Source organism: Moschus berezovskii, chromosome 16 (genome assembly GCF_049115385.1).
Source record: "Moschus berezovskii isolate FMDL1 chromosome 16, NW_MosBer_1.0, whole genome shotgun sequence".
NCBI lineage: Eukaryota > Metazoa > Chordata > Mammalia > Artiodactyla > Moschidae > Moschus > Moschus berezovskii.
In genome coordinates, this window is record NC_142475.1 from 12729636 (window position 1) to 12746091 (window position 16456).

A 16456-nucleotide genomic window follows, 5' to 3' on the forward strand; every position below is an offset into this window, starting at 1 on the left:
TACATCATGAAAAGAGATTCATGAAAATTTAATCCTGGGACATTAAAAATCACTTAGTATAGCCTCATATAAAAATATTGGCTTTTAGCATATAATTTCTTTTTTTAAAAACAGGTGATGATACTAAAGACCAAAGAGGAATGTGACATGCTGAAGGTCATTATCACTGCTAGTAGATTATCAACTCAGGCCTCACCCTGAAATAACTGGGAGCTTCTTGTTTTAAATACTGATGTTTGGGCCTTAACTTCAAGACAAATTAATCAGTTTTTGGGCCTAGGGCCAGGTCCTGACACTTTTTAAAGCTCACCAGGCAACTCAACTGAAGTCAAAGTTGAGAACCACTGCATCAGACAAGAATCTGGGCCCTAATATTCTCCCAGGGTTATCGAATTCAGGGCAGGCTCTCATTCCTCACCCCTGAGCCCTTGGAAGACTTGACTAATGGAATCTGGAACTCTTTCTCCTTGCATCTAGCCTGGCCTCCTCTCATTAGAGTCTACCACCTGTCCTTCAGCACTGGGAGACAACCTGAGCCTAGGACACCTGGGCACTGTTATCCTGCTTCCTCTGAACAAAGTCATGGAAATGTCTTCAAGTATTATTTTGGTAAAGCTGGGACTGCATATTCTTACAGTCCAGTGTATTTATCAGTTGCTCTACCAGGGCTCTGCCGGGGAATACCAGGGTGAAAGCCCTGGGTTACACAACCGAGGCTGCAGCTCATCCTGCAGAAAGCAACTTCTCTTTTCCCTCACACACAGATGCAAAGCCGAGTGGACCAAGGTTTGGATCCTACTCCGCTATTTACAACCTAGTAGGTGATTTGGGGCCAGTTCTTCGTGCCTCAGTCTCCTCACCTGCAAATAAGAATAATGACAGAACTATCTCTAGAGTCCAGCCTTCTTGCCTCTCTTCTGGTATTGATCTCTAGCAAAACTGATGCCTAGGCCAGCTGTCTTTTCAAGTCTTCTTTATCTGTTTGGATCTCAATCCTCTCAGGCCCCTGACAACAGCTTGTTTGGACGAACAAATCCTCGAGAAGAAAGGCCTCGCCCACTAATATTTGGAGTTCCTGCAATGGTCTTCTGAAGACAGTGACTGCATTACAAAGCCTCTCTTCAAGGGTGCTTTGTTTCCTTCTAGCCAGACATGAACTCTGTAGTCTCCTAACAATTTGGATTTTATCAGAATCAGTTCTGTTCAAATCTGAGAGTAAACGGTGTAGGCTGCTGACCAGATGCAAGAACAGCAGTCCAGCAGCCTGGGTCATCATCTGAGCCCTGAGCCCATGTCATGCACAGAAACCATCTTGCTTCTAGTTGGGACCAGAGTCGGTTAGATCTGTGAGGCCAGCCAACCCCCAGAACTATCGATTTTTTGGATGGAATCTAAGTTCCTTCCAGGCTCTCATCTCAACACTGCTTAACATCTCTAGCCATCCCCCGCTGCCCCACCTACCGCTACTCTTGCCTCTTGGCCAACTCTGTTTCGCGTGCCTTCTGGAATGTCCATTTTGTGGTGAACTCCACATGCCCCCAGTCTTTAACAAACATGGCTTTCTTGGGATGCCTCCCTGAGGTCCTCTCATTCTACAAGTTTGAGATGTCATTCTTTTCTGCCTGAGTTCAGATGAGGACGTGCAGTCTTCCTGGAGGGACAGGAAAGAGGAATTGTGAACAAAAGCACCACCTACAAAGTGTGTGCCACCTGGAAAAAGCGTTTGTCATCTCCCTCGACTGCTTCTTCCAATTAGTTCCATTTCTGTCCCACGGGACTCCATGGGGCAGGCTCTGAATTCAATCCTACCTCCCTGGTGCAGCCTCAGCTCTTACTACCATTCTCCCACACTAACAGTGTAAGTCAAGCCAAGGAAATTTACTTCCAGTTCTTTAAAGGCAATCATCTGCAAGAAGGTAGAGCCTCCTTCCCTCCACTTGGATTTCAACGCCTGTGTTCTGTAAGGGCCCTGATGACTTTTCTCTGAGAGCACTCAAGGTCTCAGCAGTTCACTTCTTTCCCCACTGACTGAAAGCTCCAAGAGGGATTCAGATCATGTTTTTGAAACACCACCTCCCTGACCCCAGAATGTGGGCTCTTCCCCACAACACAAACCCCGTCTCCCAATGCATGGCTAGCACAGCACTGTATTCTGAAGGGAACAGTATTCAAGTATCTTAAGTTGGAAGGAAACTCATGTGTCATTCAATGCAACTCTCATTTTAAATTTGAAGCCCAAGACACAGTGGCTTACCCACAGTGCTCTAGGAAGTCAGTGGAACAACGGTCCAGACAGTTCTCCCTGAACTGCCAGGAGATCATTCAAAACCATAAAGAGCTTGAGATCTAACCTCCAAGATGGATATACAACAAGCACACAAATAATTAAAATACAAGGCACTGCATGAGAAATGAAAGCTTGAGAGCAGGTGGGAGGGGGAGAGATCACACCTTTAGCCGGGGGTGAGATGTGGGGAGGGAGGCGGCAGAGTGTGCAACAGCTCTCAATCTTTTTGGTCTCAGGACTCTTTTCCTGCTTTAAAAATTATTGCAAACTCCAAAGAGCTTGTTTTATTTGTGGTTATATCTATTGATATTTATCATATTAGAAGTTAAAACTGAGAACATGAAAACTATTTAGTTAACTTAAATCCATTACAAATCACTTGTTCAAATCACTACTAGTTTCATTGGGAGTCTCATGCTCAGAGTGGTAGACACAAGTTTTCCAAAATTCTAATTTTTGCTTGAAGACTTACATTTTATCACTGGCAACAAATACTATCAGTTATTTTTTCTGGAGGAAAATTAACTTTGTTGATTTTTGAGAAAATATATGCTAAATAAGTCTTGAATACTCATAGTTTATCAGTTGTTCTTTCAAGCAAAAATGGATTCCATGAAAAAAGTGGTTTGTTCAGTTCACAACTCAACTGCACAAGTGCCTTCTGTGTACCCTCCTCCCACTTCAGTTCAGTTGCTCAGTCGTGTCTGACTCCCTGTGACACCATGGACTGCAGCACGCCAGGCCTCCCTGTCCATCACCAAATCCCAGAGTTTGCTCAAACTCATGTCCATCGAGTCGGTGATGCCATCCAACCATCTTACCCTCTGTCGTCCCCTTCTCCTCCTGCCTTCGATCTTTCCCAGCATCAGGGTCTTTTCCAGTGAGTCAGTTCTTCACAGCAGGTAGCCAAAGTATTGGAGCTTCAGCTTCAGCATCAATCTTTGCAAAGAATATTCATGGTTGATTTCCTTTAGGACTGACAGGTTTGACTCCCTGCAGTCCAAGAGACTCTCAAGAGTCTTCTCCAACACCACAGTTCAAAAGCATCAGTTCTTCAGTGCTCAGCTTTCTTTATAATCCAACTCTAAAGATACATACATGACTACTGGAAAAACCATAGCCTTGACTAGACAGACCTTTGTCAGCAAAGTTATGTCTCTGCTTTTTAATATGCTGTCTGCTGCTGCTGCTAAGTCGTGTAGTTGTGTCTGACTTTATGTGACTCCATAGACGGTAGCCCACCAGGCTCTCCCATCCCTGGGATTCTCAAGGCAAGAACACAGGAGTGTGCTGCCATTGCATTCTCCAATGCATGAAAGTGAAAAGTGAAAGTGAAGTCGTTCAGTTGTGCCCAACTCTTAGCGACCCCATGGACTGTAGCCCACCAGGCTCCTCCATCCATGGGATTTTCCAGGCAAAAGTACTGGAGTGAGGTGCCATTGCCTTCTCCAAATATGCTGTCTAGGCTGGTCATAACTTTTCTTCCAAGGAACAAGTGTCTTTTTAAATTTTCATGGCTGCAGTCACCATCTGCAGTGATTTTGGAGTCCAAGAAAAGAAAGTCTGTCACTGTTTCCCCATCTATTTGCCATGAAGTGATGGGACAGAATGCCATGATCTTAGTTTTCTGAATGTTGAGCTTCAAGCCAACTTTTTCACTCTCCTCTTTTACTTTCATCAAGAGGCTCTTTAGTTCTTCTTCGCTTTCTGCCATAGGGTGGTGTCATCTGCATATCTGAGGTTACTGATACTTCTCCCAGCAATCTTGATTCCAGCTTGTATTTCATGCAGCCCGGCATTTTGCATGATGTACTCTGCATATAAGTTAAACAAGCAGGGTGACAATATACAGCCTTGACATACTTCTTTCCCAATTTGGAACCAGTCCGTTGTTCCATGTCGGGTTCTAGCTGTTGCTTCTTGACCTGCATACAGATTTCTCAGGAAGCAGGTACCGTGGTCTGGTATTCCTATCATTTTAAGAATTTTCCACAGTTTGTTGTGATTCACATAGTCAAAGTCTTTGGCCGAGTCAATAAAGCAGAAGTAGATGCTCTTCTGGAACTCTCTTGCTTTTTCAATGATCCAATGGATGTTGGCAATTTGGTATCTGGTTCCTCTGCCTCCTCTGCACCATAGTATAATTGTCAACAAAGTGAAAACGTGAAAAAGCACTAATGTCTTAGTGTTACAAAAATAGGTTTGACCATGTGGACCCCCTGAGGACTCCAGGGGACTTCTCTGAGAGTGGAAAACACCCTGAAAACCACTGATGTACAAGATACAGACTTTAAGAAATGAGTTGGATTTTGATAGAATAAGATGAGGGTGAGCAGGAACATTAAGACAGCAAAACATGAAGTAGTCTAAGGAACAGTGGGTGTGCTGTAGATCTGGTTGGAAGAGGAGGGAAGCAGAGGCAGAAGACAAAAAGATTCTCTGAAAGGCCTAAGAGGCCTTCATGATGCTCAAATAGGTTTAAAGTAGACAGGCAGAGAAGGCTAGAGTGAGTGGGTGTTTTTGAAAGTTATTTCAACTTACATGAAAATAAAGCTAGACATGTTTATATTTACTAGTAATAACATAAAGTGACAGCAGCGCAGGTTTTCACAGATTGAATGTTAGGGAATGAATAAACGTGATCAAATGCTTTACTGTAAGAAACATGTGGTACCAATTAATTTAGATAGGAGGAAGAAGAGTGAGAGCATTTATTAAGCACTTATTCTGAACTAAACACCATACTATATCATTTTCACATGTTATATAATTTAATTCTTACAACATGCTTACAAAAGGATTATCATCATTCACAAAGATGAGGTAAATAAAGCTGCAAGGTTAAGTAGCTTTTCAAGGGACATGACTTCCAACTCTGACTTTGTAACACTTCATATTGTCACCCATCTTTAGGGAAAGTCTGAAAACAAATTTAATTACCAACCATACCTATATATTCCATGCCACATTTTAAAATAGGGTGCATTTGGTGTCACAAACCCAAATAAATGTGATACAATGTAAAATCTCTAAAGAGATTGTATATTTTAAATTTTTTCTTTCCTTCCAGAATTACCTTAAACAATATGTAAAGCTATTATGTTGGCTGATAAGAGATTTTGTTAAAAACCTAACAACTGAAAAAAAAAAATCAGCATTTGAGTTACTATTAAGCTTCATTATAATACTTATTAGATTTAAGACCCCCCCTCCCACATTAAAAAATATCAGGTGAGTAAGAAAAGGAGGGAAAATCATTAAAAATCATAGTTTGATGCTATCTTTTTTGGCCCAAGAAAAGGAGGGTGCTAAGTGTACGGACATCATCATATGGGTCTGGATGGACACCAACTCGTATCAACACGGCTCCTTCCTGCACTCGGACCTGTTCCTTTAGCTGCCAGACTCTCTCACACGTGCACGTACACACACATGGACACAGGCACTGAAACTTACGGCACGCTTCTCTTCCTCAATGCAGAGAAATACATTCTCTGTTCGACTGGATGGCTCAAAACTTTTTGTTGACATTTTAAAGGAAATTATCAAAATTATATCGCATTAATCCCAATATGAATATTTTATTATAAAACAAAAAAATGCAGCTAAATACAGAATAAAGCAACTTATTATTTATTCACTTCTGGGCAAGATAAAGGTATAAGAGTACAACATAGTTCAAATAAAGTAGTGAAAGTCTGTCGCTGAGCCATGAACGACACTGGGATTCTTGGCCTCCAGAGGAGAGAAATTCAATCCGGGGCCAGTGACGAGGCTTGATGGCTCCGAGCTTTTGTGTAATAAAGTTTTATTAAAGTATAAACGAGATAGAGAAAACGTCTGACATAGACACCAGAAAGGGGCAGAAAGAGTGCCCCCCTGCTAGTCTTTAGCTGGATGTTATATAGCTACTAGAGTCTGCTAATTAGAGAAAGGACCTATCTCAAAATCAGAGACTGGCACCAGGACCCTCACTCACAGCATGCATTTTGAGATAACACTGGCACAAGGTGAGTTGTCCCGGGCCATAAAATGATTGACATGAATCTTGAAGAAAGGCAGGTTTCCAAGCAAATACACTCTCATTAACACAGCTTAAGAGAACATTTGCATGAGTAAAATGTACTGGTTTGTCAAGTCGGTTCTGAGTCTTAGGTGAACGGACTTGAAGTCAGAATCTGGGGTATATATATAGTTCATTAACATAGCTTAAGACAAACATTTCCATAAGAAAAACTCATTGGCTAGCTCAAGGTTTGAAAAAAGTTAAGTTCAGGTGGAACCAGGTGTCATCATGGCAGCACAGAACTTTAAAAGAAACCTTATTTAAAATCTGCATAGAGAAGGGGAAAAAATCTAACACTAGCCACTTAAGACAGATAAAAAATGTCTGACACCTGCAGCCTATTTCCTCTGTTTGGAGACCCTTGGTCTTCCTGCCTGTTGCCCTCTCAGTAGCTACCTGGCTTGCCCTGGTGGCTCAGCTGGTAAAGAACTCACCTGCCAAATGCAGGAGACTCAAGAGACTAGGGTTTGATCCCTGGGTCGGGAAGATCACCTGAGAAGGAAATGGCAACCTTGTTTCAGTATTCTTGCCTGGGAAATTCCGTGGACAGAGGAGCATGGCGGGCTAGTTCATGGGCTTGCAGAGTCCGACATGACTGAGCATATGCACACAGATTTTTCATTTCTAGACAAGATAAAGGTCTGAGAGTACCATACAGTTCAAATAAAGTAGCTACCTGGCTTGATAAAAAAGAGACACTTGCTGGGACTTTCCTGGTGGTCCAGTGGTCAAGAATCCAAGCAATGCAGGAGACTCAGGCTTGATCCCTGATCCAGAAACTAAAAGCCCCCTGTTGCCAAGCAATTAAGCCTGTGCACCACAACTACTGAGCTGGCACTGGGGCTCTACAACTAGATAAACAAATGGGTTTGTTACATACTGTGTTTCAATAAAACTTTATTAAAAAAAATAAGATACCAGAAGGTAGCAGAAAATTATTATAAATATTGAAAACAAATGGGCAAAACATCTTGAGAGTTTTATAGACTTTGCATTTAAAAATTATAATTGATTACAAGCTACACTCTTCTACACTGACAGTAGAATAGCTGTGTTTTGGCTAATAAGTTACAATTGGTACTAGTCTACTCATTTGTACATAAACATATACTTTCTACATTTTAGATGAAAAATTATACAATATTAAAAAGTTTATAAAGTAAATTGCCAACAAAAATATGAACTCATTTACACATTTCTGACATTGGGGAATTAATTATTATAATTATTATGTTATGGACTGCTAAACATGGGCAATATATCTAAGTTACAGAATAGTTATAAAGAAATAATAAAAGCAAAAAACTCAAATCCATAATCTAGTAAGTTTCCTCATTTAAATTAAAAAAAAAAATCACCATTATGACTAAATGTGCCAAATTCCATGAGGTCCTCAATGTGTGGATCTTGCTGCTCTGCTATTTTTTACAATAGGCAATTCAACCCAGATCCTCCTATGTTTCTGATAAAATTTTAGGGGATAAAAAACTTTTATTGAAAGATAAGATCTATAAACATATCCTTAATATAAAAATGTGAGCATCTGCCAGTGAGATGTATCCTAGAATACTAGACTGACTTACTAGAACAAGTTATACACATATGCAAAAGTGTCATGGTTAGGAGGATTTTAATGACCAGATCTTTCTTTGCTTGAATAAAATGGCTGGAACAGATTCAGGATAAGACTAAACAGATCATAACTGTGTTTGGTTACTCCCTTTAAGGAAGCCTTGTGTCACATATCTGAACTGCATAATAGACACATGCTGTGAAGAGGGTCTGGCAAACGAATCTCCTGATAAGGCTGGGAGCTGGTAATTTTGAGGTAACCGCTTTTCCAAAGGTGTTGCTTTGTAGGATTCCTCAAGTCTTAGTCATATTAAGGAGCCCAACAGGTTACCTGCTGGTTCAGCTATGCTTTATTTCTCTTTTCATGTAGTTATCTAATAAACAGCATGTGAACCTGATCCTACCAGAAAAATCAACAGGCTGCCTGAGAAAATATCTTACTTGCTGTTCTCTTTACTTAATGGAGTTTTAGGGCATTAAAGGCAAGAAGGTACTTGGAAAATCCAGCAATGATCTGAATCAGGATTTTTCCTTGCAGTTTTAGGTGTATCAAAAAAACCTTTTTTATATAGAAATGAATATTTGCTAAAATACAAAACTAGATACCTTTTGATATCTAAATGAACAAAAGGAGGAGAAATAAGTTAAAACTGGTAATATACACTTACTATTGTGCATAGAATTGCTTTGAATTTGTGAAGTAAGATCAGATACAGGCAGTGTTTTCACCTACAATTCGCCCACACTATTGAGAACCCTTTCATCAGTCACTGACTATATGGATTCTGACATGTCTAAATTATGAGTTTTGCTAACAACAGATCTGACCAGAGCAGGTGATGTGTACCTCTCTCAGCAACCTCTCTGCAGGGCCAGCTTTATTCCCTTTAACTGCTATAATGAGGAATACTCACGCTAAGTGTATTAGCAGTCAGGAGTACAGCAATTACTAGTGAATGGCTATATATCTGTATGAAACTCCAGGAGACAGCCTAGCAAAGAAGTATTTGGATCACCTGTTACGTTACTAAGTGAAATGCTCATATATCAAAAAGGAATAATTCCAAAATGTTAAAGCACATTATCTTCCCAAGTCCATTTAGTCCTTGAAAATTTGTACAGCCATTAAATGAAATTTTGTCTTTTCCAACGGGCATGATACTATGTACCTTTACCTAAACTCTGTGGCGATTAACAGAGACTGCTCTCATGGAGGCACCTGTCTGAATGCGGAAAGTCTGGATCCTTAGTGTTTACCACAAACCCAGCGAAGCTGATGATCGGTCTGAAGGTCAGTCAGCTCTTCAACAGTTCTCCAGCTGCACTGGCAGGCATATGCTCGTGTTCCTGTCTTCTTTACCAGCTTTGTTTTTAATTTATGGAATTCTGGCATATTGTTCCTGTTGGTAAACAAGAAGGTTTCAGTATAATAGCTTTGTTCAGTGCTTAATGATTTAAAAAAAAAAATTCTCATTGCTTTATTTTCCAATCTTTACAACGTTCAAACACTAAACTACCCAGTGTTTTCACATGCAAAACAGAAGATACACTTTGGTGTTCTCTTTCTGAGGGTTTCAATATTCTAAAATGGTAATCCTCTAGGTCTGTTTATTAGGGCTGCTGTAGAACACAGTGACGTAAAGAGCTGAAGAATCAGACTTGTCCTATCAGAGACAATATGATGTAAGAACAGAGTGGAAAAGACGGTGGTTCATCTCCAACCTCAAACACTTACCCGTGCCATATTCTAAAAGCTTGCACATGGAGAGCATATAAGGGGCATAAAGTAACAGGCTTCTGATATGTTAACTATGGAAATTTTTCATTAATAGAGAAAAAGTGCTTGTTATTTCTATGTGTTGAATTCACACTGTATCTCATTTGTTTCAATTTGTTCTTATTCACTTATGGTATCAGAAAAAAAAAAGCCTATCCTGAAATAAATGTCAATAATTTTAACATAATTGAGTTAATGGGCAGAACTCATGAAAAACGATAACCATCTGACTTGGTGCTATTATAAAAAAGTCTACAGAAGTTAAATTTAATTCATAGAAATTAACAGAAAATCAATTATGATTTTCATAGTTCATATACTGAATTTACGTAACTATTCCACGGCAAAAGAAGATGAAAAAATTCAAAGTGGAATGCTGAAAAAATTGACAGTAAAAATGATGAAATACAGTACAAGTATTTAAAAAAAAAAAAAGACAGTGCTGTTATTTGATGTTACTGCAACGGAAAGCAGGATACAAAGTGCCCTCTGGTGGCCAATGGGCACCACATTCAGTACCGCACAAAATTCAGGCACAATTTAGACACGAACAAAAACCTGAAGAGATTTTTCAGGGCCAAGGGTCTGGCTTCAGGAGACAGAGACTTTGACTAGCTGAATGATTCAGCTAAGGTTACAGTGAGATAGGGGAAGAAATGAGTAAGTTTTATGGGAAAGAGAACGGCTGAACAAAACTAAATATGCTTAATTAAAACTAAATGGCTGAGTGAAGAAGTGTCCTTTATTCAATCTGTAATATATTTTGACAAACTTAACATCTGACACTTGATTGGACTGAATCCTTACAGATTTCAGGAACAGGAACACGAAAGCCAAGGAACTAATTAATACATTTCAAGTAGTGCATTATTTTAAAAGCTTCAAAAGAAAATATCATTATTTTCCATAAAGGAAATACAATTTAATAGAAAAATAAGGGCATTTTATTTAGCTATTATGGAAGGATGGTCAAGTATAGCTTACACTTCTTTTAGAAAGTTCTAGAACTTGTCAAAGCTAGGCTACATTTACTGCCCTCACTTGTAAGATAAGGACAATGAAACAACTAATGGGTTTTTACTGTATAACCAACATGCAGATTGGTACCACTAAAAATGAATGGCTCCCAATGTCCTGCAGGGCATTCAGGGATACTCTCAGACCTTTTACCTTGCCTTCGGTCATCACCTACTTCTGGTTTCCCCAGTGATCATTTCCCATCCTCCTCAAGTGTTTCATCTTCCCTCTACTTCTCTACCTACAAGCAGATCACATCTTCATTCACAAAACCAGGCAATGAGATGTGAAAAGGCTTCTGTTTCCTAGCTTTCCCCCCAAACACATCCGCATATGACCACCTTCTACCCAGGCACAGAGGAGGCCTCTTCCTACCCACAGCTCACTTTCCATCAGCACTCTGCACCAAAGCCTCCAGGACCTTGCTACTCACATAACCTCCCCTTCCAATGTCTTCCCTCCCCTCCACAATATAAACATCAAAGCATCTCCTATCTTAACTAAATGAGCCTTTAACTCTGCACTCACTGACAGGTTTCCAAGTCACCTTTCTGGGTAACATCTTCCAGTCTCATGGTTCTGACTTCCACTGTACAGACATTTCTTATCTGAGCTTCAGAGTCACAGGTTCATCAGCTCCCATAATGAACGTATATACTCCTCCTTCAAAACTGTTCTTAAATTCTATCAGTGGACTGTATCATGGCCCATGTTAGTAAACCAAGACAGAGATCCAGGACCCGTCCTGGGTGACAGTTGTCTCTCATCTTCCACAGTCAGACTACCTCTAAAATAGCTCTCGAATCCATCTCTAGTCTATCCTCCCCACTGTCATAACTCATCCTCACTTCCTTCCCATTGGATTACCACAATATCTGCCATCAGTTCAATTCAGTTCAGTTCAGTTGCTCAGTCGTGTCCGACTCTTTGCGACCCCATGGACTGCAGCACGCCAGGCCTCCCTGTCCATCACCAACTCCCGGAGTTCACTCAAACTCATGTCCATAGAGTCGGTGATGCCATCCAGCCATCTCATCCTCTGTCGTCCCCTTCTCCTCCCGCCCACAATCCCTCCCAGCATCAGGGTCTTTTCCAATGAGTCAACTCTTCCCATGACGTGGCCAAAGTATTGGAATTTCAGCTTCAACATCAGTCCTTCCAATGAACACCCAGGACTGATCGTCTTCAGGATGGACTGGTTGGATCTCCTTGCAGTACAAGGGACTCTCAAGAGTCTTCTCCAGCACCACAGTTCAAAAGCATCAATTCTCTGGCGATCAGCTTTCTTCACAGTCCAACTCTCACATCCATACGTGACCACTGGAAAAACCATAGCCTTGACTAGATAGACCTTGGTTGGCAAAGTAATGTCTCTGCTTTTTAATATGCTATCTAGGTTGGTCATAACTTTCCTTCCAAGGAGTAAGCGTCTTTTAAGTTCATGGCTGCAATCAGCATCCGCAGTGATTTTGGAGCCCAAAAAATAAAGTCTGACACTGTTTCCACTGTTTCCCATCTATTTCCCATGAAGTGATGGGACCAGATGTCATGATCTTCAGTTCAGTTCAGTTCAGTCACTCAGTCGTGTCCGACTTTGCGACCCAATGAATCATAGCACGCCAGGCCTCCGTGTCCATCACCAATTAGGAATCACTAATTCCTGTGATTCTAAATTGGTCTGGTTCCCATAAATAGCGAGCAATCTTTTATAAATCCAAATATTCAGATCTCTCCCCTGATTAAAAACCTTCAGTGGTTGTCCACTGCCTAAAAAAATTAAGTCCAAATTCCTCAGCACCACTTCTGTGCCTCTGCTCTTTTTGATCTCTTGCTCCTACTTCACCTCTTGCCAAGTTCTGCTCTTCTACCCAAAACTCCACACAGTCCAAACTGCTTGGAAGTTGCCAAACACACCACGCGGTTTCACCTGTGTCTTTAAAAATATCTCCTAAAAGAACACCAGTGTCCATCTGGCTTGCCAGGCAAACTCCTGGTATCCTTCAAGGCTCTGAGGCTTTTCTGATACCTCAGGGTAGAATGCATCCACCTTGCCCTGTGAAACTCCTCTTTCACACCTATCACATGACATTGTAACAGGGTCTCTCCTTCGCAAAACAGAGTGTTGCTTGAGAGCAGGCACTGTGTCCTATTCATCTTGTGAGCTTGGTATTTAACAACGCTATGGACTAGGTCCTAAAGAAACCTGATAAAAAGAAAAGGTAGTAAGCTCTACAAAATATCATATCGATGATCTATATCCTGATGGGGATTCACAGCCTCTCCTTTATCTGTTCCATTCTCTTACCTCCCAAACATATTCCCAAGCATCCCGAGGCCTGAGACGGTATTTTCTACTGACTTCAATAACTACTCATTATTCTTATTTTAAACACTGTATTCAGTATGCTGTGTAAAAATAAATCACAATAAGCATCGTCTATTTTTAATAGGTAATGAATCTTCTGTCTCTCACTGTAAAGTCTCTAGTTTTTGAAAACCAGGCTGCTCATAGCTATGGGCTTCCTAGGTGGCGCTCATGGCAAAGAACCTGCCTGTCGAGGCAGGAGATGCAAGAAGTGAGGGTCCGACCCCTGGCTTGGGGTGGCCTCCTGGAGTAAGAAATGGCAACTTGCTGCAGCATTCTTGCCTGGAAAATTCCGTGGACAGAGGAGCCTGGCGGGCTACAGTCTATAGGGTCGCAAAGAGTGGGACGTGACTGAGCAAGTAAGCACAGCAACAAACAGATCTACAGTAAACTAGCTGCGGTCGCGCCTGATAACTCGGAGATACTGTGAGCACCTCAAGTACAACCGAGTCCCCAGTAAGCTTCCTTTACGCCTGTGCTCACTGACGTTTTGATGGTACACGCACTCTATTACACTAGTTCTATAAAAATTGATGGTTCATCCTAGTGAAATATGTGGACTATTACCCATGCATTGCATCAACTAGAAGAAAGTATATAGCAGAGGGCTTAGATAAGTCAGAAAAGATGAAATGAATCTGAAATTAAAAGCTAACTTTTCCAACAATGGGATTAAAAAGTGGACTAATACCAATCCAGGTCAGGAGTAAGGGCTCCTGACCTGGATTTGGGGATTACACTAGGCTTTTTTTGGGTTGGGGACCATGAAATCTCTCAAATTGTTATTTTTCTATCTATTTACATATTTGAGTTTTTCTTTGCATATATGGAAAGGAGTCAAAGTTTTCACAAGATATTCAGACCACTTCTTGATGTGAAAAGTTTAAAAACTCTTACATTAACACTAGAGGAGACTCCTATAGATTGACATGAGAACAGCTACCAGAAAGGTGTGAAGAAAGCCTTTCACCCGTTTCCTATCCTACACAAGTGTGTTGCAATAATTCTGATTACTTGTATCTGAGAATATAGTCTTTGTTTAGGCATAGGTTTGGGGGCCCCAAAATGCATGATATATGTACTTTACTAATTTTTAGCCCTTAAATTTTATTTGAAAACGTGAAGGTATAGCTCAAATATATTTTTATACCTTAAAAATATTAGGCATTCAGTAAGTATTACAAAAACATGAGTAAGACATTATCTCAACCACAAGGAGGGAGGCAGACATATACCAACCTAAGAGTTTTTTAACCTTTTATTACAGTTAAGTACTGTAACAGGTACAAAGTGCTGTGGTGACATGAAAAAGGATAAATTTAATTCCAAGTTGAGAGAGTGGTAAGGGAACCATGGTAAATGAACAATGAATTGTACCGAGGGACACGTAGGGTTTAGGGAGATAAAATGGTGGGAAGGTACCCCAAGAGGTGGAGAGTTAACACCAAGTCATAGGGAATGGGAGTGCTGAGTAATCTGACGAAGCTATAATCTTGTAAAGGTGGAGACTGTATGGTGGAAAGACAAACAGCTGGGTGACAGATTGGGACTGAATCATGGAGGGTCTCATATGTCATGCTATGGAATTTGGATATTATTCTGTAAGCAGAGGGGTTTTGGGCAAGAGAATGACATACTCAGAGTTATGCTTTAATTCTCAGCTAGTGAAGGGTGGTCTGGAAGAAGAGACTATACTCAGGAAAAATAGTGAGGAGGCTACTTCTGAACTCTTCTCCAGAACTAACATGTCCTTAATCAGGCTGACAGCACAGATGGAAAGGAGATGACGTGAGAAATATCAGAGTGCAGGTCACACAATCTGGCCAAGGCCACCAAGAGGCATCACAGCACAATAAGAAATATAAAGGTGCATTAAGTACATTTTTCACAGAGTGAAGTTTTTAGAAACATACCTGAAAAACAGGTAATCACACGATTTGTCCCACCTATAGTCATCATAGCTTTCTACCCAGAAATCACAGGCTATACAACGCAGATGGTCACATGCTCTGTTCAGAGAAAAAGAACTGTACATTAGAAATGACTGGTAAGTTTAAATTTGAAAAGTTTAAATCTGGGACCTCCCTCATGGTCCAGTGGCTAAGACTCCATGCTCCCAATGCAGGTGGCCCAGGTTCAATCTCTGGTCAGGGAACTAGATCCCACATGCTGCAGCTAAGACCTGGTACAGCCAAATGCTGCTGCTGCTAAGTCACTTCAGTCGTGTCCGACTCTGTGTGACCCCACAGACGGCAGTCCACCAGGCACCCCTGTCCCTGGGATTCTCCAGGCAAGAACACTGGAGTGGGTTGCCGTTTCCTTCTCCAATGTGTGAAAGTGAAAGTGAAGTCGCTCAGTCATGTCTGACTTGTAGCAACTCCATGGACTGCAGCCCACCAGGCTCCTCCGTCCATGGGATTTTCTAGGCAAGAGTACTGGAGTGGCTTGCCATTGCCTTCTCCGACAGCCAAATAAATAAATAAAATATTTTAAAAATGTGAAAATCTGCTGATTTATTCATAGACTATACCATACATTATAGGTTACTGAGTAAACAACAAAAACACAAAGATGAATGTGATTATAAATTTTTATATTAATGGACTGATTATCTATTTGAATTTTTAGGTTAAATTTCTGCATAAACCTACCTATTTTACTAAGATCTTACATACTGATATATATATATGTACACATATATATTTACAGATTTAAAGAAAAAAAACTGATGTGAGATCTTTTAGTTTTTAAATTGCACCTAAGTAAATCTTCACTTAACTTTTTAAGTGTTTCCCTTCCTAATGAAAACTTCAGGATACCTCTATCCAGAATTGCCACACTGTATTGAAATGAATCTGCTTCTCCTGTAAGTGCTGGGACAATATCTTATTTGCTCCTGTTTCCCCACTACTTTGTATTAATGTATTCATTCACTCACTTAAAAAATATTTACTGAAAGCCTACTATGTGCTGGTGAGATTCTGTCCTCATATAGCTTAGATTCTAATTTGAGAATAAACTATACTTATAATAACTAAATTATATACTATGTTAGATGATAAAAATGTTTTAAATAAAAAGTAGAGTCAATAAAACTGGAAGCACTGGGAGGAATTGTACTGTAATTTTAAATTCAGTCGTCTGCATAGGTTTCACTGGGAAGATATGTCTATATAAGCAGTTTCTTTAGATGAAGTAGTACTTGTAAAGGAAGTAGGATTAAGAAAAGGTTATATTTAAAAAGGATGGAAAAAGAGGGGGCTTGCATGTCGATGGCAGAGGTGCAGTAAAAGGCCAAATGCTGTTGACGAAAGAGGACAGAACTGCTAAAACGATACTGAGCACATAGAAGGTAGTCAGTGACAACCTGAG

At 40.4% G+C, this 16456-nt stretch overlaps 1 protein-coding gene across 4 annotated transcripts in view; it reads right to left on the reverse strand.

Annotated features, from left to right (window-relative positions):
• Window positions 1–4688: 4688 nt before the first annotated feature.
• Window positions 4689–16456, reverse strand: part of CFAP418 (cilia and flagella associated protein 418) — a 28379-nt gene continuing 16611 nt past the window's right edge. For 2 of the 4 annotated variants that reach the window (XM_055431876.2, XM_088844676.1), the window contains 2 exons: window positions 14998–15093; window positions 4689–9325 (listed from right to left, as the gene is read on the reverse strand). In XM_055431876.2, the coding sequence (XP_055287851.1) occupies window positions 9172–9325; window positions 14998–15093 (250 nt within the window). In that variant the 3' untranslated portion in view covers window positions 4689–9171. The remainder of the gene's footprint in view (window positions 9326–14997; window positions 15094–16456) is intronic. The other 2 variants (XM_088844675.1, XM_055431877.2) reach the window with 2 other exon arrangements.